The 25,073-nt window shown below is 37.6% G+C and overlaps 1 protein-coding gene across 9 annotated transcripts in view; it reads left to right on the forward strand.

Moving 5' to 3' along the window:
• ARHGEF9 (Cdc42 guanine nucleotide exchange factor 9) overlaps positions 1-25,073 on the forward strand; it is a 231,362-nt gene that overhangs the window by 199,684 nt on the left and 6,605 nt on the right. For 7 of the 9 annotated variants that reach the window (XM_067724469.1, XM_067724472.1, XM_067724471.1 and 4 more), the window contains 2 exons: positions 3,222-3,290; positions 20,891-24,181. In XM_067724469.1, the coding sequence (XP_067580570.1) occupies positions 3,222-3,290; positions 20,891-21,072 (251 nt within the window). In that variant the 3' untranslated portion in view covers positions 21,073-24,181. Of the gene's footprint in view, positions 1-3,221; positions 3,291-4,115; positions 4,222-20,890; positions 24,182-25,073 lie in introns of those variants that run through there. The other 2 variants (XR_010940123.1, XM_067724474.1) reach the window with 2 other exon arrangements.

Raw genomic sequence — 25,073 nt, forward strand, 5'->3', positions numbered from 1 at the left:
GATTGTTTCCATATCATGGCTATTGGGAATAATGCTGCAATGAAGCTAAGAGTACTGATATCTCTTCAAGATCCTGATTTCAGTTATTTTGGATATATACCAAGAAGTGGGTTACTGGATCATATGTTAGTTCTATTTTTAATTTTATGAGGAACCTCCATAATGTTTTCCATAATGACTAAATCATTTTAATTCCCGACAGTTTACTGTGGTTCCAGTTTCTCCACATTCCTGCCAATACTTATTATCTTTTGTTTCTTTGATAATAGCTCTCTAAACAGGAGTGAGGTGATATTTTATTATGGTTTAGATTTGCATTTCCCTGATGATTAGTGATGTCCTTTTTTATATACCTGTTGGCCATTTATATGACTTATTTGAGTACATGTCTATGCAAGTCCTTTGCCCATTATTTTTAATCAAGTTATTTGTTTTTTTGCTATTGAGTATAGAAGTATCTTATATATTTTGGAAATTAACCCCTTATCGGATATATAGTTTGCAAATATTTTCTCCCATTGCATAGATTGCATTTTTAATCTGTTGTTTCTTTCCTTTGCTGTGCTGAAACATTTTAGTTTGATGTAGTCCTATTTTTCTACTTTTGCTTTGTTGCCTATGCTTTTGGTATCATATCCAAGACATCATTGTCAAGATTTTTCCCTCTTTTCTTCTAGGAGTTTTACAGTTTCAAGTCATACATTTAAGTCTTCAGTGCACTTTGCATTGATTTTCATGTATGGTGTAAGGTAGAAGTTCAATTTCGTTCCTTTTCATGTGGATATCCACTTTTCACAGAACCATTTGTTGAGTAAACTATATTTTCCCCATTGTGTACTCTTGGCAGCCTTGTCAAAGATATGTTGACTGTATATGTGTGGGTTTCTTCTGGGCTCTCCCTCATGTTCAATTGGTCTATATGTCTGTCTTTATGCCAGCACCATACTGTTTTAATTACTGTAGCTTCATAGTATATTTTGAAACAGGAATTGTGATGCCTCCAGCTTTGTTCTTCTCCCTCAAGATTCCTTTAGCTATTATGGGTCTTTTGTGTTTCCACATGAATTCTAGGATTGATTTTTTTGTTTCTTTAAAAAATGCCATTGGGGTTTTGATTGGATTGCATTGAATCTGTAGATGACTTTGGGTGTGAATGGGCATTTAACAACATTAAGCCTTCCACTACAAGAAAAGTAAACTGCAGACCAATATCCCTAACAAAATACATGGGAAAATCCTCAATAAAACACTAGTAAACAAAATTCAACAGTACAATAAAAGGATCATACACCATGACCAAGTGGGATTTATCCCTGGGATACAAGGATTGTTCAATATATATAAATCAATTAATGTGATACACCACACTAACAAAATGAAGGAAAAAAATCACACGATCATCTTTATAGAGGCAGAAAAATCATTTGACACAATTCAACACCCTTTTATGATAAAAACTATCAAGGTATAGAAGGAAATTACCTCAACATAATAAAGGCCATGTATGGAAGGCTCACAGCTAACATCATAGTTAATGGGGAGAAGCTGAAAGCTTTTTCTCTAAGATCAGGTACAAGAAGGATGCCCACTTTCAACACTTCTAGTCAAAATAGTAGTGGAAGTCCTAGCTAGAGCAATTAGGCTTAATTAATTAATTAATGCCTCCAAATCAGGAAGGAAGAAGTAAAATTATTCCTGTTTCCAGATAACATCATCTCATGTATAGAAAACCCTAAAGACTCCACCAAAAGCTCTTACATCTAATAAATGAATTCAGTAAATTAGTAGGATACAAAGTCAACACAAAAAAGAAGTTGTGTTTCTATACACTAACAACAACCTCTCTGAAAAAGAAATTAAGCAAACAATCCCATTTACAGTTGCATCAGAAAGAATATAATACTTAGGAATAAACTTAACCAAGGAGGTGAAAGACTGGTACATGGAAAACTACAAAATATTGCTGAAAGAAATTAAAGAAGACACAAATAAATAGGCATTCTGTGTTCATGGAACAGAAGACAATGTTGATAAAATATCCATTTTACTGAAAGCCATCTGTAGACTCAATATGATCCTATTAAAACTCCAATGACATTTTTTACAGAAATTGAAAAAAAGGACAATCCTAAAATTCACGAGGATCCACAATACACCCATGAGAGAGAAGAACAAAGCTGGAGGCATCACAATTCCTGATTCTAAATATATTACAAAGCTACAGTAATTAAAACAGTATGGTGCTGGCATAAAGACAGACATATAGACTAATGGAATAGGATAGGGAGCTCAGAAATAAACCTACATGTATATATTCAACATATCTTCAACAAGGGTCCCAAGAATACACAATTGGGAAAGGATAGTTTTTCAATGAATGGTGTTGTGAAAACTGGATATCCACATGCAAAAGAATGAAATTGAACTCCTACCTTATACCATACATGAAAATCAGTTCAAAGTGAACTGAAGGCTTAAACATATGATTGGAGACTGTAAAAATACTAGAAGAAAACATTGGAGAAATACTTCTTGACATTGTTCTTTGGCAATGATTTCTTGAATATGACACCAAAAACATGGACAGCAAAGCAAAAATAGACAAGTGGGACTACATACAACGAAAAAGCTTATGCACAGCAAAGGAAAGAAACAACAGAACAAAAAGACAACCTATTAAATGGGAGAAAATATTTGCAAACCATATATCTGATAATTTCCAAAATATATAAGGATCTCCTACAACTCAATTAGCCAAAAACCAAGTAACTCAATTAAAAAATTCACAAAGAACTTGCACAGACATCTTGGTTATTTCATTAATTACTTACTTTTTGCCATTCAATTTTTTTTTCTTCTGAAAGTTTCATTAAGTCTATATACATTTTCTGTTGTAATCACTTATCTTTGACTCATTTTTTTCTTTTCTTTGTGTTTTTGCTTTTGGTTGTGAAATATCTTTCCACTTTATACTATATTTTATTCAACCATTCTCCATTTAACAGCCTCTTAACTCATGATCTCACTTTTTTGCCCCTCTATACATTGAAATGCATTGTTGTAAGTCTTTGTCCAAGTTTCTGACCACTTTCCTTTTTTTGCTTTTCAAAACTTTTGATATATCTTGGCAAAATTACTCTTCCAGAAAATTTGTACTAATTTATACATTTAAGAAAGGTCTATGTTTCTCATAACAAAGTCATGTATTTTTTATGTTATAGGCTTTGAAATTTCTGAAAATCAGAAGAGGCAGGCTGCAATGACTGTGAGAAAAGTCCCGAAACAAAAAGGTAAAACTGCCTTTAACTACAAACTCCCTGACCTCACCCACTCTCGTTGTGAGACTGAGAAGCCATAGGCTATGTGCTTGCATATTCCTAGGCTTGTTTCCATGCTAAAGTTCACTTGGGGTGGTGGGAAATGACCAGATACCCAGGTGTCCCTGATGACAGTTGGCAAATGGTCTTAAAAGACTTAAGGTTTAGGAGTGAATAATTTAAGGCAGTCATGTCCAAAGATAGTGCGTTGGGTACAGGTAAAAATAGAACCTCTGTTTCCTTTATTTTCACTTAAATAAAAGAGAGAAACTAAACTTTACTAACAATTTTGAAACAGTTGGACAATAGTAAATTTGTAGAATTTATTAATATGTATAAATATATTAGGGTTATGTGCATAACAATTCTTTCATTGGTTTGGGAGCATTTGTGAAATCAGGAACCCCAAATCAGAATGGACAACTTCAAACTGAACCTAGACAGAAGATTCAGATAGTTATTCTCTTTTTGAACCATAAAGTATTTAAAAAAGAAAAATACCTTGGGGATCAATCTGAATATGAAATGAAGCTTTATTTTCTCATTTTCCTGAACTAGAAAAAATTAAAATGCTTAATTAAACAAAAGCTAGGAACTATCCCTTCTTTTTTTCGAGAACCTATTCAGTACCAGTCATTCTATATAAGTTCCTTCATTTCATTTTTATGGTACCCCTGAAAAGGCAGGCATTATTAGCCCCATTTTCCAGATGAAGAAACTGAGGATCTTTGGGATAAAGTGACTCTGAACTTAAGTCAGCTTGACTCCAAGTCCTCTGATCTCTCCTCTCCATCTCAGGGTTCTGATGATCCTCCATGATGGGAAAGCACAGCTCACTTTTTTGTCTTGCCTCAATTACTGACAGCTCTTTCTATTACTGACAGCCACTATCATTGTCCCCAGGGTAGGCAATCTTTTTTTTTTAACATCTTTATTGGGGTATAATTGCTTTACAATGGTGTGTTAGTTTCTGCTTTATAACAAAGTGAATCAGTTATACATATACATATGTTCCCATATCTCTTCCCTCTTGCACCTCCCTCCCTCCCACCCTCCCTATCCCTCCAGACGGTCACAAAGCACCGAGCTGATCTCCCTGTGCTATGTGGCTGCTTCCCACTAGCTATCTACCTTACGTTTGGTAGTGTATATATGTCCATGCCTCTTTCTCACTTTGTCACAGCTCACCCTTCCCCCTCCCCATATCCTCAAGTCCGTTCTCCAGTAAGTCTGTGTCTTTATTCCTGTCTTACCCCTAGGTTCTTCATGACATTTTTTTTCTTAAATTCCATATATATGTGTTAGCATATGGTATTTGTCTTTCTCTTTCTGACTTACTTCACTCTGTATGACAGACTCTAGGTCTATGCACCTCATTACAAATAGCTCAATTTCATTTCTTTTTATGGCTGAGTAATATTCCATTGTATATATGTGCCACATCTTCTTTATCCATTCATCTGATGATGGGCACTTAGGTTGTTTCCATCTCTGGGCTATTGTAAAGAGAGCTGCAATGAACATTTTGGTACATGACTCTTAATGAGACTTCACTTTCCCTAGGTCCTCCCTTGTGCTCTTTTAAAGGGCTGTTTGGTTCAGAATGAGTCACCATATAAAATGATCAGATTCAAGTTGCCTGAAATTCTAGCAGCCACATAAAGCACCCTTAATTATTCCTAATGAGGTTCCTTTTCATTGAGGAGGCTGAGTGCCTGTGAAGATCTGATTTCCAGTTGAGGAGTGCACCTGGCTTGGGCCTCTGGCTAGACATGGCCTTCCTTCCAACTGTTTGTTGCTTCTTACTCTTGGGAGGCCCTCACTGGCACTTTCCCTCATCATGGAAATATGATTCACTTTAGATAGGGAATTAAAGGCAACCACTTCTAACTTCTTAGGCGTGAAAACATGATAATTTAGAAAGTAATCTGGAGTTCATAACAGTAAGTCTATGATCTGTATGAATAGTAGAATCCTTTGAGAGAATGTGCTTCTTCCTTAGAGATATGAGCCCCAGCCACCTGGACAGTCCTCAGGTTACAAAGTGGTTACTGTCCTACTGGCCCACCTCTGTCTCCTGGAGGCTCTCACCTCCTGAGCTTCTCTCACTCTGAATTCCTCCACTGTCTCTACCACACTAACCTTCATGATGGGATGGTGTTCCTTTACTTCAGCCCAAGTTCCCTCAAGTCTATCTGAGACTGGCTTATCTTTTCACTGAGAAACCATAAAGCAGAGGAACATGCACAAAGCAACGAACTAGAAAACAATCCTACTCGCTCATACCAAACCTTTGTGTCAGGTTCCTTCTCTGCCTTGTCTCAAGGCTATCCCTTGCATGTCTTCTCTTGTCTCCCAATATTTAAACAATGGTTCACCTAAACAGCTTTCCATGTTTAATAGCAATCCTGAAGTCTTCAAAGAAACTTATCTAGTCTCAAACTTCACAGAATTCCTAAAAATTGATTCCCTTATTTCTATTTCGAGTTTTCAAGGCTCTCCTAGTCCAGGGCTGTGGTAACTGATATATTTTGAGACTCAAGGGCACTACACATGTAGAAGTGATTGTACAGCTTAGTAGTACAATAGTTTTATCATATACATAGGAAGAGCAAGAAGGGAGTTCTCTCAGATACCTGAGAAAGCCAGCTTTCTTAATCCTGCCAATAACTCCTTCCTGGAAGTGATGGGGAGCATTGTTGTTAGGATTTCTCTAGTTCAGATTTAATACAGATTCCAACACAATCTGTAATGCCATGGGACCTTATTAACTCGGTCTACTCTTCTAGAGAAGGGGAAGCCTGGCTGGAAGAAAAGCAGAGAGGACAGAGCCTAGCTCCAAGGGAGGCCTTTTCACTTTACATTTGCCTTTTTACACTGCATTGTTTTTAAGAATTGATATATAACTTCTTGAGAGTTGGTTGCTAATTCCTGGTTCATCAACCCATTTCAGTTTGTCATCATGGAGCTCCCTAGGGCCATGAGTACAGTCCCAATCTCCAGAGGCTTTAGGGCTAGCTCAAAATCAAATGAGTACCCCAGAATAACTAAAATAAACTTGAAATAGAATAAAGTTTGAATAATAAGTCTACCCTGATTTGAAAACTAATTATATAGCTACAATAACCAAGACAGTTTGGTGTTCGTAGAGGGATAGACATGTTAGATCAATGGAACAGAATAGAGAAACCAAAAACAGACCTACACAAATATGCCCAACTGATTTTTCACAAAGGTACAAAAGCAATTCAGTGGAGGAAGGATGCCTTTTAAACAAATGGCACTGAAGCAATTGGGCTTCCACAGGCCGAAAGTAAAAATAATCTCAACCTAATTTCACACCCTATAAAAATTAACTCAAAATAGATAATGAACTTAAATTTAAAGCTACAAAACTTTTAGAAAACAGTAGGAGAAGATCATCAGGATTTAGGTCTAGGCAAAGAAGTTCTTAGAACTGACACGAAAAGCTTGAACTATAAAATAAAAAATTGATAAAATTAACCTCATCAAAATAGAAAATTTTGCCCCATGAAAGACCATGTAAAGAGGATGAAAAAACAAGCTACAGGCTAGGGAATATATTTGCGAACCACGTATCTGACAAAACATTGGTATCTAGAATATATAAAGAACTCTCAAACCTCAATAGTAAGGGCTTCCCTGGTGGCACAGTCGTTGAGAATCTGCATGCCAATACAAGGGACACGGGTTTGAGCCCTGGTCTGGGAAGATCCCACATGTCGCGGAGCAACTAGGCCCATGAGCCACAACTACTGATCCTGTGCATCTGGAGCTTGTGCTCCACAAGAGAGGCCACGACAGTGAGAGGCCCATGCACCGTGATGAAGAGTGGCCCCCACTCGCCGCAACTAGAGAAAGCCCTTGCACAGAAACTAAGACCCAACACAGCCATAAATAAATAAATAAAATTTTAAAAACTCAATAGTAAAAACAAACAAACAAAACTACACACTTCAATTAGAAAATGGGCAAGACAGATAATTCACTGAAGAGGATATATGGATATCAGTTACACACATGAAAAGATGTTCAACATTATTAATCATTGGAAATATGTAAATTAAAACCACAATGAGATGTCATTACATATCTATTACAAAGGCTAAAATAGAAAAAAATTGTGAAAACACCAAATGTTGGCAAGGGTGCATGGAAACAGAATCATTCATACCTTGCTTGTGAGAATGTAAAACAGTACAGCCACTATTTTATGTAATAGTTTGGTAGTTTCTTGAGACATAAAACATACAACTACCAAATGACCCAGCAATGACACATCTGGGCATTTATCCCAGAGAAACAAAAACTTATTGTCACTTAAAAACTTCTAAACAAATACCCATAGCAGCTTTTTCATAATAGCCCAAACTAGAAACAACGTAGATGTCTTTCAATGGGTGTAATTAAGCAGATTCTGGTACATCTATACCATGGAATATAACACATCAATAAAAAGGAGCCAACTATTGGTACATAAACCAACTTGGGAGAATTTCTAAGGATTCATGCTGATTGAGAAAAGCCAACATCCAAAGGTTACATATGGTATAACTCCATTTATATAACATTCTTCAGATGATATAATTTGGAAATAGGGAACATATTAGTGCTTGCCAGGGGTTAAGGAGGGAGTAGGGAAAGGAAAGAAGTGAGTGTGGTTATAAAAGAATAACACGAGTAATCCTTGTGATGATAGAAATGTTATGACTCTTGACTGTATCCTGTAACAATGTTAATATCCTAGCTGTAATATTGTAATATAGTTTTGCAAAATGCTATCATTGGAGAAATTGAGTAAAGGGTGCAAGGTATATCTCTATATTTTCTCTTACAACTGCATGTGAATCTACAATGATCTCAAAATAAAAAGCTTAATTTAAAAAATAAAATGAGCACTCCCCAAATTCCCTCCCTAATATCTACATATAATTGTTTGGCCTCTGGAACACTTGTATTTTTGACACTTACCACCTTTGAAAACTGACAACATCCTCAAAATGACAAAATAGTTTTCTACTGTCATCTCCCTAAAGAACACAGATTTTCACCAACAGATGAGAGTTTTTTTGTAAAAGTCTGGGAGTCCAGTGGAGAAGTTCCAGACCAAATAATCTATGATTGGATGTATAGATGAGGCCAGTCAATAAAAACTGGAGGAGGTGATAGCAACACAAGACTAGAAGGAATATGAAAAATCAAGGAAACAAGACATCATCAATGGAATGCAATAATTTCCAGAAGCTGACACACAAAGACCAGGAGATCTGTGATTTGCATGATAAACAATTCAAAATCGTTGTTTTAAGGAAGCTCAATGAGCTACAATAGAAACAATTCAACAACATCAGGAAAACATCATGAACAAAATAAGAAATTTAACAGAGTAGAAATCATAAAAAGAACGAAACAAGTTATAGAGTTGAAGAATACAATGTATGAAATGAAAAATACAGTAGACAGCATCAATAGCAGACCTGATGAGCCAGCAGAAAGTATCTGTGAAGTCAAAGAAAGATCATTTGAAATTGACTAGTCAGAGTAGGAAAAAAAAAAAGAATCTAAAAGAGTGAAGTATGCCTGTGTGACTTATAGGATAAAATTAAGATTAACAATCTACAAAATATTGGAGTCCCAGAAGAAGAGAGGGAGAAAGGGGAAGAAAGATCATTTAAATAAATAATGACTAGGACTTCCCAATTCTGGGTAGATATTTGAATATCTAAGTTCATGTGGCTCACTGGTCTCCAAACAATTCAACCCAAAATGGTCTTCTCTAAGATACATTATAATAAAGCTCTCTAAAATCAAAGACAAAAAGAGAAGGTTAAGAGCAGCAAGAGAAAAAAACGAATCTCATATGCATGGGAACCTGCATAAGGCTATCAGCAGATTTCTCAACAGAAACCTAGCAGGCAAGGAGAGAGTGGAATGATATATTCAAAGTACTGAAAGAAAATAACACCCAACCAAGAATGCTGTACCCAGAAAAGTTGTCTTCAGAAATAAAGGAGAGAAAAAGAATTTTCCAGACCAAAAAAAAAAAAAAAAAAAAAGCTGAAAGAGTTAATCACCACTAGATTTGTCTTACAATAAATGCTGAAGGTTCTTCAAGCTGAAATGAAAGTATGCTAATTAGTAACACGAAAACGTGAAGAAGAAAATATGACAGGGGCAGGAGACAAGATGGCAGAATAGAAGGACTTGAGCTTATCTCCTTTCACAAAAACAACAAAATCAAAATTAACTGCTGAATAACCATCGACAAAAAAGACCCCAACCTACCAAAATATGCACTCTACACCCAAAAACAAAGAGGAAGCCACAACGAGATGGTAGGAGGGGTGCTTCTGCAATATAATCAAATCCTATACCCACCAACTGGGCAACCCACAAACTGGAAAATTAATATATCACAGAGGTTCTCCTACAGGAGTGAGAGTTCTGAGCCCCACATCAGTCTCCCCAGCCTGGGGGTCTGGCAATGGGAAGAGGAGCACACAAAACATTTGGCTTTGAAGGCCAGTGGGCTTGAGTCTAGGAGTTCCACAGGACTGGTGGAAACAGACTACACCCTTGGAGGGAGCACACAAGGTTTCACATGCACTGGTACCCAGGGCAAAGCAGTGACTCCATAGGATCCTGGGTCAGACCTACCTGCGGGCCTTGGAGAGTATCCTAGGGAGGCAGGGGTTGGCTGTGGGTCACTGTGGGGACAAGGACACTGGTGGTGGGGTCTCCAAGGAATATTGATCATCATGAGCTCTCCCAGAGGTCATCATATTGACACCAAGACCTGGACAACAGCCTGTAGGATCCAGCACTTGAATGCCTCAGACCAAACAATGAACATGGTGAGAACACAGCCCCACCCATCAGCAGACAGGCTGCCTAAAGTTGTCCTGAGCCAACAACCACCTATAAACACACCATTTGCCATGGCCTTACCCCCAGAGGGACAAGATCTAGCTCCACCCACCAGTGGGCAGACACCAGTCTCTCCCACCAGGAAGCCTGTATAAGCCACTGGTCCCACCTCACCCAGCAAGGTGCAGACACCAGAAGCAAGAAAAGCTACAATCCTGCAGTGTGAGGAACGGAGACCACAAAGACAGAAATCTAAACAAAATGAGATGGCAGAGAAATATGTTCCAGAGGAAAGAACAAGATAAAACCCCAGAAGAACAGCTAAGTGAAGTGGAGATAGGCAACCTATCTGGAAAAGAATCCAGAGTAATGAGAGTAAAGATGATTCAAGATGTCAGAAAAAAAAATGGAGCACAGACCAATAGGATACAAGAAATGTTTAATAAAGCGCTAGAAGCTTAAAAGAACAAAGATTAAACAATACAATAACTGCAATGAAAAATGCACTAGAAGGAATCAATAGAAAAAGTGAGGCAGAAGAACAAATAAGTGAGCTGGAAGACAGATTGGGGGAAATTGCTGCTGCAAAACAGAATAAAGAAAAAAAGAATGAAAAGAAATGAGGACAGACTCAGAGACATCTGGGACAACATTAAATGCAAAAACATTTGCATTATAGGGGTCCCAGAAGGAGAAGAGAGAGAGAAAGGTCCTGAGAAAATATTTAAAGAGATAATAGCCAAAAACTTCCCTTACATGGGAAAGGAAACACCCACTCAAGACCAGGAAGTGCAGAGAGTCCCATACAGGATAAACCCAAAGAGGGACATACTGAGGCACATATTAATAAAATTGACAAAAAAGGCAGAGAAAATATTAAAAGCGACAAAGGAAAAGCAACAAATAACACACAAGGGAATTTCCATAAAGTTATCAGCTGATTGTTCAACAATAGCTCTGCAGCCCCAAAGGGAGTGGCACGATATATCTAAAGCAATGAAAGGGAAAAAACACAACCAAGAATACTCTACCAAGCAAAGCTCTCATACAGATTCCATGGTAAAACAAATGCTTTACAAAAAAAAGCTAAGAAAATTCACCACCACCAAACCAGCTGTACAACAAATGCTAAGGGGAATTCTCTAGATGGAAAAGAAAAGACCACAACTAGAAACAAGAAAATTATGAATGGGAAAGTGCAACAGTAAAGGCAAACATACAGTAAAGGTAGGCAAGCATCCACACAAAATATGATAACAAAAACAGCAATAGTGAGAAGAGGAGCATACAAATGCAGGATATTGGAAATCCATTTAAAATTAAGAGACCAGCAACTTTAAAAAACCTTGTATATATGTAGTCTGCTATATCAAAACCTCATGGTAAGCAGAAAGCAAAAATCTAGAACAGATACAAACACACAAAAAAAGAAAAAGCAATCCAAACACAACAATAAACATAGTCATCAAATCACAAGAGAAGAGAACAAAAAGGGAAGGGAAGAAAAAAGGACTACAGAAACTAATCCAAAACAATTAACAAAATAGCAATAAGAACATACAGATCAGTAATTATCTTAAATGTAAATGGATTAAATCCTCAAACAAAAAGCCATAGACTGGCATAATTGATTTAAAAAAGAAAAAGAAGACGTGGTATATATATGCAATGGAATATTACTCAGCCGTAAAAAGGAACAAAATTGGGTCATTTGTAGAGACATGGATGGACCTAGAGACTGTCATACAGAGTGAAGTATGTCAGAAAGAGAAAAACAAATATCATATATTAACACATATATGTGGAATCTAGAAAAATAGTACAGATGAACCAGTTTGCAAGGCAGAAATAGAGACATAGGTGTAGAGAACAAATGTATGGACACCAAGGGGGAATGGGGGTTGCATGAATTGGGAGAATGGGATTGACATATATACACTAATATGTATAAAATAGAAAACTATCAAGAACCTGTTGTATAACAAAGGGAACTCCACTTCGCTGTGCAGTAGAAACTAACATGACATTGTAAAACAACTATATCCAAATTAAAAAAAAAAGACACATATATGCTGTCTACAAGAGACCCACATGAAATCTAGAGACACATACAGACTGAAAATGAGGGGATGGAAAAAGGTATTCCATGCAAATGGAAATCAAAAGAAAGCTGGAGTAGTGATACTCATATCAGACAAAATAGACTTTAAAATAAAGACTGTTACAAGAGACAAAAAGAATACCACATAATGAGCAAAGCATCAATCCAAGAAGAAGATATAACAATTGTAAATATTTATGCACCCAACATAGGAGCACCTCAATATACAAGGCAAATTCTTACAGCCATAAAATGAGAAATTGACAGTAACACAATAATATTGGGGCAATTTAACACCCCATTTTCATCAATGGACAGATCATTCAGACAGAAAAACAATAAGGAAACAAAAGCTTAAATGACACATTAGACAAATGGACTTAATTGATATTTATAGAATATTCCATTTAAAAGGAGAAGATGCACATTCTTCTCAAGTGCACATAGAACATTTTCCAGGACAGATAACATGGTGTACCATACAGTAAGCCTCATTATATTTAAGAAAATTGAAATTATATCAAGCCAGCACTCCAACTGCAATGTTGAGATTAGGAATCAACTACATGAAAAAAAAACTGCAAAAAGCAGAAACATGTGGAGGCTAACTATATGTTACTGAACAACAAATGAATCACTGAAGAAATCAAAGAGGAAATTCAAAACTACCTAGAGACAGACGAAAATGAAAACACGATGATCCAAAACGTATGGGATGCAGCAAAAGCAGTTCTAAGAGTGAAGTTTGTAGCAATGCAGTCTTACCTTAGGAACCAAGAAAAATCACAAATAAACAACAAAAATTTACACCGTAAGCAACTAGAGAAATAAGAACAAACAAAACCCAAAGTTAGTACAAGGAAAGAAATCATAAACATCAGAACAGAAACAAATGCAATAGAGATGATGAAAACAAGAGAAAAGACAGTGAAACTAAAAGCTGGTTCTTTGAAAAGATAAACAACATTGATAAACTTTAAGCCAGCCCCATCAAGAAAAAAAGGGATAGGGCTCAGATCACTAAAATTAGATATGAAAAAGAAGTTACTTTGGACAACACAGAAATACAAAGGATCATAAGAGACTACTACAGGCAACTATATGCCAATAAAATGGACAACCTAGAAGAAATGGACAAATCCTTAGAAAGGTAAAACCTCCCAAGACTGAACCAGGAAGAAATAGAAAATATGAATAGAGCAATCACAAGTACTGAAATTGAAACTTATTTTTAAAAATTCAGGGCTTCCCTGGTGGCACAGTGGTTGAGAGTCCGCCTGCCAATGCAGGGAAACGAGTTCGTGCCCTGGTCCGGGAGGATCCCACATGCTGCGGAGCGGCTGGGCCTGTGAGCCATGGCCGCTGAACCTGTGCATCTGGAGCCTGTGCGCTGCAACAGGAGAGGCCACAACAGTGAGAGGCCCGCGTACTGAAAAAAAAAAAAAAAACTTCACACAAAAGTCCAACATCAGATGGCTTCACAGGCAAATTCTGTCAAACATTTAGAGAAGAGTTAACACCTATCCTTCTCAAACTCTTCCAAAATATAGCAAGGGGGGCACTCCCTAACTCATTCTACGAGGCCACCATCACCCTAATACCAAAACCAGATGCAGATACCACAAAAAAATAAAATTATACACCAATATCACTGAAGAACATAGATGGAAAAATCCTCAACAAAATACTAGCAAAACAAATCCAACAATATGTTAAAAGGATCAACCACTACAATCAAGTGGGATTTATCCCAGGGATACAAGGATTTTTCATTATCCCCAAATTAGTCACTGTGATATACCACATTAACAAATTAAAAAGTATAAAAAAATATGATTATCTCAATAGATGCAGAAAGGCTTTTTACAATTCCAACACCCATTTATGATAAAAGCTGTCCAGAAAGTGGTCATAAATGGAACCTACCTCAACATAATAAAGGCCATATACAACAAACCCACAGCTAACATCACACTCAATGGTAAAAGCTGAAAGCATTTCCTCTAAGATCAGGAACAAGAAAAGGATGTCCACTCTCACCACTTTTATTCAAGTTCTGGGAGTCCTAGCCACAGCAACCAGAGAAGAAAAAGAAATGAGCAGGATCTAAACTGGAAAAGAAGTAAAACTGTCACTGTTTTCAGATGACGTGGTACTATACATTGATGATTCTGAAGACATTACCAGAAAACTACTAGAGCATATCAATGAATTTAATAAAGTTGCAGGATACAAAATTAACACTCAGAAATCACTTGTATTTGTGTACACTAACAGCAAAAATCAGAAAGAAAATAAGGAAACAATCCCATTTACCATCTCATCAAAAAGAATAAAATACCTAGGAATAAACCTACCTAACGAGACAAAAGACCTGTACTCTGAAAACTATAAGACTCTGATGAAAGAAATTGAAGGTGACACAGATGGAAAGATATACCATGTTCTTGGTTTGGAAGAATCAATATTGTCAAAATGACTATACTACCCAAGGCAATCTACAGATTCAATGCAATCCCTATTAATTTACCAATAACATTTTTCACAGAACTAGAACAATTTTTTTTAATTTATATGGAAACAAAAGGCTCTGTATAGCCAAAGTAATCCTGAGAAAGAAAAATGGAGCTGGAGGTATCAGGCTCCCTGACTTCAGACTATACTACAAAACTAAAGTTATCAAAAAGACCTACTGTATAGCTCAGGGAAATCTGATCAATACTCTGTAATAATCTAAATGGGAAATGAATCTGCAAAAGGATAGATACATCTGTGTGTATAACTGAATCACTCTGCTGTACACCGGAAACTAACACAAAATTGTTAATCAACTCCGATATAAAACAAAAATTTAAAAAATCATTTCCAAAAATGTATGGTAGTGGCACAAAAACAGAAATATAGATCAGTGGAACAGAATAGAAAGCCCAGAAATAAACCCATGCACCTATGGTCAATTAATCTACGACAAAGGAGGCAAGGAAATACAGTGGACAAAAGACAGTCTCTTCAATGAATGGTGCTGGGGAAACTGGACAGCTACATGTACAAGAATAAAACTAGAACATTCTCTAACACCACACACAAAAATAAACTCAAAGTGGATTAATGACCTAAATGTAAGACCAGATACTATAAAACTCTTTGAGGAAAACATAGGCACAACATTCTTTGACATAAGTTTCAGCAATATCTTTTTGGATCCACCTCCTAGAGTACTGAAAATAAAAACAAAAATAAACAAATGGGACCTAATTAAACTTACAAGCTTTTGCACAGCAAGGAAAACCATAAAAAAAAAGACAACCCACAGAATGGTAGAAAATATTTGCAAATGAAGCAACTGACAAGGGAATAAACTCCAAATATACAAACAGCTCATGCAGCTCACTATCAAAAAAAATAAACAAACAAACAACCCAATCAAAAAGTGGGCAGAAGATCTAATAGACATCCCTCCAAAGAAGACATATAGATGGCCAAAATCACATGAAAAGATGCTCAACATTGCTAATTATTAGAGAAATGAAAATCAAAACTACAATGAGGTATTACCACAGACCGGTCAGAATGGCCATCATCATAAAGTCTGCAAACAAATGCTGGAGAGGGTGTGGAGTAAAGGGAACCCTCCCACACTGTTGGTGGGAATGTAAATTGGTACAGCCACTATGGAGAACAGTATGGAAGTTCTTTAAAAAACTAAAAATAGAGCTACCATATGATCCAGCAATCCTTCTCCTAGGCATATATCCAGAGAAAACCATAAATCAAAAAGATACATGAAGCACCGAGCTGATCTCCCTGTGCTATTCAGCTGCTTCCCACTAGCTATCTATTTTACATTTGTTAGTAGAGAGGTGGGGGGGAGATGCAAGAGGGAGGAGAGATGGGAATATATGTTTACGTATAGCTGATTCACTTTGTTATAAAGCTGAAATTAACACACCATTGTAAAGTAATTATACTCCAATAAATATGTTAAAAAAATAAAAAAGAAACATTCACCCCAATGTTCATCGCAGTGCTATTTACAATAGCCAGGACATGGAAGGAACCTAAATGTTCATCAATGGATGAATGGATAAAGATGTGGTACATATATACAATGGGATATTACTCAGCCATAAAAAAGAACAAAATAATGCTATTTGAAGCTACATGGATGGACCTAGTGATTGTCATACTGAGTGAAGTAAGTCAGACAGAGTAAGTCATATATCATATGGTATTGATTATATGTGTAATCTAAAAAATGGTACAAATGAACTTATTTACAAAACAAAAATAGAGTCACAGATATAGAAAACAAACTTATGGTTACCAAAGTGGAAAGGGAGAGAGAGATAAATTGGGAGATTGGGACTGACATATACACACTACTATATATAAAATAAATAACTAATAACCTACTGTATAGTACAGGGAACTCTGCTCAATACTCTGTAATGACCTTTATGGGAAAAGAATCTAAAAAAGAGCAGATATATGTATATGTTTAACTGATTCACTTTGCTATACAACAGAAACTAACACAATATTGTAAATCAACTATATTCCAATAAAAGTGAAGTAAGTCAGAAAGAGAAAGACAAATACCGTATGCTAACATATATATATGGAATTTAAGGAAAAAAAATGTGAAGAACCTAGGGGTAAGACAGGAATAAAGACACAGACCTACTAGAGAATGGACTTGAGGATATGGGGAGGGGGAAGGGTAAGCTGTGACAAAGTGAGAGAGTGGCATGGACATATATACACTACCAAATGTAAAATAGCTAGTGGGAAGGAGCTGCATAGCACAGGGAGATCAGCTTGGTGCTTTGTGACCACCTAGAGGGGTGGGATAGGGAGGATGGGAGGGAGGGAGACACAAGAGGGAAGAGATATGGGAACATATGTGTATGTATAACTGATTCACTTTGTTATTAAAGCAGAAACTAACACACCATTGTAAAGCGATTATACTCCAATAAAGATGTAAAAAAAAAAAAAAATAAGCCAAAGACCTAAGTAGACATTTTTCAAAGAAAATATTCCAACAGCCAACAGGTACACGAAAAGTACATCAGCATCATTCATCATCAGGAAATGCAAATCAAAACCACTATGAGATATTACCTCACACCTTTCAGAAAGGCTGTTATCAAAAGACAAGTGCTGGGAAGGATGTAGAGAAAGGAGACCCTTTTATACTGTTGGTGGGAGTGTAAGTTGGTACAGCTGCTATGGAAAACAGTATGGAGGTTCATTAAAAAATTAAAAATAGAGCTACCGTATAATTCAATTCCAGTTCTGGGTATATATCTAAAGAAAAGAAATAACTATCTTGAAGAGCTATCTGTACCCCATATTTGTTACTGCATTATTCATAATAGCCAAGACATAGAAACAACCTAAGTGTCCTTTGACAGATAAATAGATAAAATAAATATATACAAACACACACAATGGAATATTATTCAGCTGTAGAAAGAGGGAAATCTTGTCTTTTCCACATTGTGGACTAACCTGGAAGGTTTTATGCTAAATGAAATAATTCAGACAAAGAAAGACAAATACTGTATGATATCACTCATATGGGGAATCTAATAAAACTGAATTTGTAGAAACAGAGAAGAGATTGATGTTTGCCACATGCAAGGGGTTTTGGGTTGGGGAAATAGGTGAATGTGGTCAAAAGGTAGAGTTTCAGTTATAAAATAAATGAGGTTGAGGAAGTAACATACGGCATGAAGACTAAAGTTAGCAAAACTGTATTGTATATTTGAAAGTTGCTAAGAGAGTAGATTGTAAAAGTTCTCATCAAAAGAAAAAACGTGTAACTATGTGAAGTGATGGATGTTAAGTGACCTTAATGTGCTTATCTTTTTGCAGTATATACATATATCAAATCATTATGTTGTACACCTTAATCTTATACAATGTAATATGTCTATTATTGTCTCAAATTAGGGAAAAATACAAAATCTGAGCAGACAAATAACAAGTGAGAAGGTTGAATCAGTAGTCAAATCTCCCAACAAAGGAAAGCCCAGGAACAGATATATGGTTTCACTGGTGAATTACATGAAACATTTTAAAAAGAATTAACAACAGTCCTTCTCAAACTAGTCAAAAACCTAAAAGGAACACTCTCAAACTCATTTTATGAAGCTAGCATTTCCCCAATACCAAAGCTGGATAAAGATATTACTAGATATCCTTGATGAATATAGATGTAAAAATTCTCAACAAAATACTAGCAAACCAAATTCAACAGCACATAAAAGGATCATGCATCATCATCAAGTGGGATTCATCTCTAGGATGCAGGCATGGTCTACATATGCAAATCAATAAATGTGACACACCACATTTATAGAATGAAAGATAAAAATCACATGATCACCTAAATAGATGCAGAAAAAGCATTTTACAAAATTCAACATCTTTCGTGATAAAAATTCTCAATAAATTGGGTATACAAAGAACATATCTCAATATAATCAATGCCTTTTATGACAAGCTCACCGCTAATAACAATACTCAGAGGTGAAAGTTTGAAAGCTTTTCCTCTAAGTTCAGGAATAAGACAAGGATTCCAAACCTCACCACTCCTATTCAGCATAGCTCTTGAAGTCCTAGCCAGAGCAGTCAGGCAATAAAAAGCAATTAAAGTCAGAAAGTGAGAAGTCAAATTGTCTCTGTTTACAGATGATATGATTTCATACATAGAAAACTCTAAAGACTATCCCAAGAAATAATAATATTAGAATAATAAAGGAATTCAGTAATGTTTCAGGATACAAAATCAGTGTACAGAAATCAGTTGTGTTTCACTAACAACAAACATCCAAAGGAGAAATTAAGGACATGATCCCCTTTGCAATAGCACAAAATAGTAAAGTACTTAGGAATAGGTTTAACCAAGAAGGTTAAAGATCTGCACATTGAAATCTAGTAGACATTTATGAAAGAAATTGAAGAAGACACAAATAAATGGAAAGATATTCCATATTCATGGATGATAAGAATTAATATTGTGAAAATGTCCTTACTCTATAAAGCCATCTGTATACTTGCTGTAATCCTTATCTCAAATTCCATGGCATTTTTCATAGAAGGAGACAAAACACTCCTAAAATTCATATGGAACCACAAAAGACCCCAATTTACCAAAGCAGTTCTGTTAAAGAAGAACAAAGCTGGGGCAATCATGCATCCCAATTTCAAACTATATTACAAAGCTATAATAATCAAAAAAGTATGGTACTAGCATAAAAAACAGCATATAGATCAATGGAACAGAATCAAGAGCCCAATTATAAACCCACACTTATGGTCAACTAATATTTGTCAGGAGGCCAAGAATATTTAGTGGGGGAAAGATAGTCTCTTTTATTAATAGTATTGGGAAAATTGAATATTTACATGCAAAGGACTGTATTGGACTCCTATATAACACCACTCACAAAAATTAACTCAAAACTGATTAAAGACTTAAGTGTAAGACCCACATCTATAAAATTCCTAGAAGAAAACAGGGTTTTCCCTGTTTTCCCTGTACTCCTCAACATTGATCTTGGCAATGAGTTTTTGAATATGACACCTAAATCAAAAATGAGCAAGTGGGACTACATCAAACTAGAAAGCTTCTGCATAGCAAAAGACAATCAACAAAATGAAAAGGCTACCTATGCAATGGGAGAAACTTTTTTATAAACCATACACCCAAAAAAGACACACACACACGCACACACACACATACACACTGTGGAATACTATTCAACCATAAAAAGAAGGAAATCCTGCCATTTATGGAAATATGGATGGTCTTTAGGGAGTTATGCTGTGTGAAATGTCAGACAGAAAAATACAAATACAATATGTCATTTATATAAGCAATCTGAAAAAGGCAAAATTATAGAAACAGAAAGTAGGTTGCCAGGGGTTGGGGTTGGGGAAAGTGGGGTGATGTTGGTCAAAGGGCACAAGCTTCTAGTTATATGATGAATTAGTTTTGGAGATATAATGTACAGTATGGTTAATGTAGTTAACAATACGCTATTGTATACTTAAGGTAATTGTGTGAGGTGATGGATGTGCTAACTAACCTTATTGTGGTAATTATTTCACAATATATATGTATAATGAATTATCACATTGCATACCTTAAACTTACACAACATTGTATGTCAGTTACATCTCAATAAAGCTGGAAAACAATAACAAGAACAAAAACAAAACAACAAAATACTGGCTTTTAGAAAAGAAGTGGTTCCTTCCCACTGAAGTGTGAATGTCTTAATATGTTATATGATGGCTTAATATGATACTACTTCCAGGGTAATGGGATCAAGTCATCAAACAAAGGCAAACAGAGAAACTATAATGTTGAAATTTCAGACACTGACCAGCAGATGAGAAAGGTATTTGGGAGCAGCAGAGAGATCACCCTTGCATTCTGAATCATATGCTGTGTTCCTCAGCCTATTCTGTTCTGAATAGAGATAAGGATTAAAAGTGGGCACTAGGTGCTTTGAGAATCCCCTTACTACTTAATTTATACCATTTCCCTTTGATCTCCCGTCTACTCTAGGTGTCACCTCTGCTCGCTCAGTTCCTCCTTCCTACCCACCACCGCAGGACCCGTTAAACCAGGGCCAGTACCTGGTCCCTGATGGCATCGCTCAGTCGCAGGTCTTTGAGTTCACCGAACCCAAGCGCAGCCAGTCACCATTCTGGCAAAACTTCAGCAGGTTAACCCCCTTCAAAAAATAATACCAACAGGGAGGCAGATAATTTTAAAATAAAGTAAATAAAATTATATTTATAGATGGACCTTTTTTCGGAGAAGCACTGTTGAAATTTATATATATATATATATATATATATATACACACACACACACACACACACACACACATACACACACACGCATACACAGACGCACACAGGACCTTGAGTGTACACACACACACACACACACATACACACACACACACACACACACGCACACACACACGCAGAAGGACCAAAAATGTTTTCTGTTGTTTTGGGGAAGTAAAATCTGTAGTTGGTAGGAAGAAGTACCAATGAATTCCAAACACATGATCCCTTCTTAAAATGTTTTCCATTCTTACCCTGTCCCCCTCCCCTTTACTTTCAGAAAATGACATTTCTATTTGTTCCTTTTCTTGTTGAGATAATCTTTTTGCTCTCCTGTGAGTGATTCATTGACTTGTCATTATTAACATAGATGTGTTTGTATTGTTTTTTAGTTACCTGATGATACTGATGCTGATGACTTTTGAATTTAATTTGATGTGGTGGAGTTTGGGAGTTTTGAATTTCTTTTTTTCCTTTTCCTTTTCACTGGGTAAAGGGAGGATCCCCTTCCTCCACTCCCTCAACTGATCATCTGCGAATTATTTCTGCAGCCCTGCAGTTGCCCCAAATAGCCTTTTCCCTGCATCTTCTGTCCTCAGTCATGCCAGTCTGGACATGCTCTGTTGTGCCCTGTGACATAAGTGCTCAATATTTCTATTGCTTTCACTGTGTTTTAGGTGTTGTAGAGGGATCGAAACTAAACAGAAGCAAGGGAATGTCAGAGTAATGATGCTGGAGAAGACTTCTGTTCAGGGAGCATTCTGCATTTGGGCTATTTCTTCTGCTAGCACTGGGGATTCCCATGTTGCAGCACTGCTGGGTCATGCCAGTTTTGTATCTGGGGTTTTTGGGTCAGTTTTTCTCTTCTTCATGCCACTTTGGTTATGGTGTTTCTTCTAGGCTTGTCCCTCCCCTAAACTAAAAAATCTGAACTAGAAGTAAAGAGGCTGAGACTCTGCCTCCTGGATTCAACTGCCTCCAGTACCAAGCAGGTTTAGAGTAGGACTCCCCACTGCAATCGGGGACCTGGTTGTACCTGCTCCCCATTGGCAGATTGTTTAGGCAGCATTGCTGGAATCTGTGAGAGGTCAAGACAGAGCCCACCTCACCAAGATCATCAACTGTATTCAAATTATTGACCTGGACAGAATCAAAGGCTGATAGTAACCTCTTATAAGAAAGAACAAAGATGGGCATGAAAGAGACAACCTCAGTCCAAGATATGTACTTACAGTTCCTAACTTATGTGAAACTTCCCCCATTGTTAGCCGATTGCATGGATAATCTTCCATGGCTCCTTCCTTCCCCTCTTCCTGTCTTCCTTCTTTCTCCTGCTCTCCCCTGCACAGGAGGGTTGCTGGTATGGGCATAGTTAAAGCACTTCTAGCACTCAAAGACTGCCCTGTTTCCAACATTCTCCCATCCCACAACATTTGAAGTAAGCAAGCGAGGAGCCTAGGGGACTTTTCCCTGTGGAGAAAGGATCTGAGGCAGAGATGCTACCCTCAGGCTCATTTTTGGTAGGCTTTACACTTAGGAAAAACTAACTTTCCACACAAAGAGACAGACTCCCTATGAGTACTCCCTATTCCTCCTCTCCACATAGCCCCTCAGATAGATAGACCTTGAACAGCAAGGAGAATGGAGTACAAAGGAGTAAGAATGGGCCCTACTATGGAGAGCCATTCTAGTGAGGAATCTGGAGATTTTGAGTCTATCCTGGACCCTGTGGGAGAAGACTTAATCATGAAAGGACTCATGGCTGCATGGGACACAGCATAGCTGGCTTGATTGCTGCTCTTACGCCTCCTGACCCAGACCAGGCCCTGCCCAGCCTGGGAATTTTTCTTCTATGGGAATCAAATTACAAGCTGTTTAAGCTCCCATTCCACCACACCCAAATGAGACTTGAGGAGTTAGCCAAGGATAAGTGTGAGCTGGGCAGAAGGCCAGGGCTCGGGACTGGCCACAACTGCTCAGCACCTGACCCAGCTACTTAAGCCCACTTGACAAGGAGCCTGGTACCCAGTGCCTAAGCTAAAGTGGCTTCCCTGGCAAACAGAATGTCTGGCTGTGTAGGCCTCCCTTGAGTGTACATTATTTTCCTACTTTCAATTCCTTCTCACTAGGCTTGGCCTTGACTTGTTTCTCCAGGGCCTGGGGGCACACCAAGTGGGGATGCATGGACAGGTCCCTGGACCTACAACTTCTCTTGGCCAAGCTCACTCACACTCCCACTTCCTGCTCCCCTGGGGCTGTGCCCAGAGCTCCAGAATCAGGGATTATCACCTCTTTCCACCCACCTCTCATCCACCCAACCCACTGGCCTCATCAGATGCCAATAATTTATGAAAACAACAAGAAATCTGTTCACCATTGCTTGGAATATTCCCCCAGTCTATGGCAGAAAAGCAGACCAGTGGCCAACAGCCCCAAGGGGAACCCCATTACCTGGGCTTAGGATCCAAGCCTATTCTGTGTTCCCATAGCGATGCTATCCACAAGAACTCTGTAAATCTCTGTTTCTGCATGGCCCAGAGATCCCCTTTCCTCAACTCAATGAGACCTGGATTTGCTCAAAAAGGCTTTGCTAATATATTCTATGGGCCCTCTTGTGGGATGGTCCTAACCCAGAAATCCACCTCCTCTTTCTCTCTCTCCCTCTTGTCCCTTCTATGTGTATATCTCTAAAGGATTTATAAGGACAGCAACAAGAGAGTTCTAACAATTCTAGTGTGAAGCCAAATAGTGATTTTTAGTGTTTTGGGGATGGGGTGGGCTGGGGTGGATGGATGGGCAACAGTGATTTTGATTACCCCTGCTGCTCTGCACTTGCCAGTTTATTATTTCATTTCTTCTATCTGACTGTTTGACCCTGTCAAACAAGTGTCAAAGTTGTGTGTTTAAAAAAAATGTTTAACAAAAATATGATGTTGTAATGACACAAAGCCTTATGAAAATATTTATGGAGTTCAATAAAAGAAGTAAAAAGACACCTCCAGGCATAGCTCTCATGCCATTTTGTGTGTGTGTTTGTGTGTGTGTTTTACCAATTGTGAAATAAAGGGAATTTGCCTGGCAGGGACAGCTTACACCAGCCTAGTCTTGGCCTGCCAGCCCTGCTGTTCTATTGCCAGGCTTTCCATGGTCTGTCTGTGGCCTTCCATGTCTTTTCTGGAAGAGTGGGCCACAAGAATCAAGTTTGATCCTGTAACCAGGGGTGCTTCAAATGTCTTCATGGGTGAGACTATCCTTCATGTCACTTGGCTCTTTCACAAGACTTGAAGGCCCATTCCTGACCTTGCTCCTTTTCCTTGCAGCTGTAAGTCCAGCACCTGCCCTGTGTACTCTCACATGAGCTTAAAAGCTGCTTTTGGGACCTAACCAGAATCCATATCACTTAGGAATCCCCCACCTCCAGTTCTTTCCTAATGCTTCCAGTCCTGTCTCCTCAGAGGTAGACATATTCTTTATCCATCCCCCAAAGTGGATGGAGTGACCTTACTGTTTCTTTCATCATGGTGTCTCCTGCACATACATGCTCCTTGCTGCCCACAAGGCTCCCATGTGGTATCTTATGCTGCCCATTAGAGACACAATAATTTGTATGTTCTGATACTACTTAACCTGCCTTTCTCCAGAAGAAATAAACACTGACCTTAATAAAATACTTATTCTTCACCCATCTCCCAACCCCCTTCAAATTGATCTCAGAGTTGCCTACTATCAGAGAGTTCCTGGGTGCACCATGGGTTGAGGGGGGTTGGAAGCAAGAATATGGAATAGGTTGATACTAGCACATGAATGTATCACTCTCTATAATCTCCTTGAGAGCCCTGTATCTTAAGTTTTCTAACCTAGGCTTCCAACAGGTGACTACAGCCATAGGTCCT

This window comes from Pseudorca crassidens, chromosome X (assembly GCF_039906515.1).
Source record: "Pseudorca crassidens isolate mPseCra1 chromosome X, mPseCra1.hap1, whole genome shotgun sequence".
In the NCBI taxonomy this organism is placed as follows: domain Eukaryota; kingdom Metazoa; phylum Chordata; class Mammalia; order Artiodactyla; family Delphinidae; genus Pseudorca; species Pseudorca crassidens.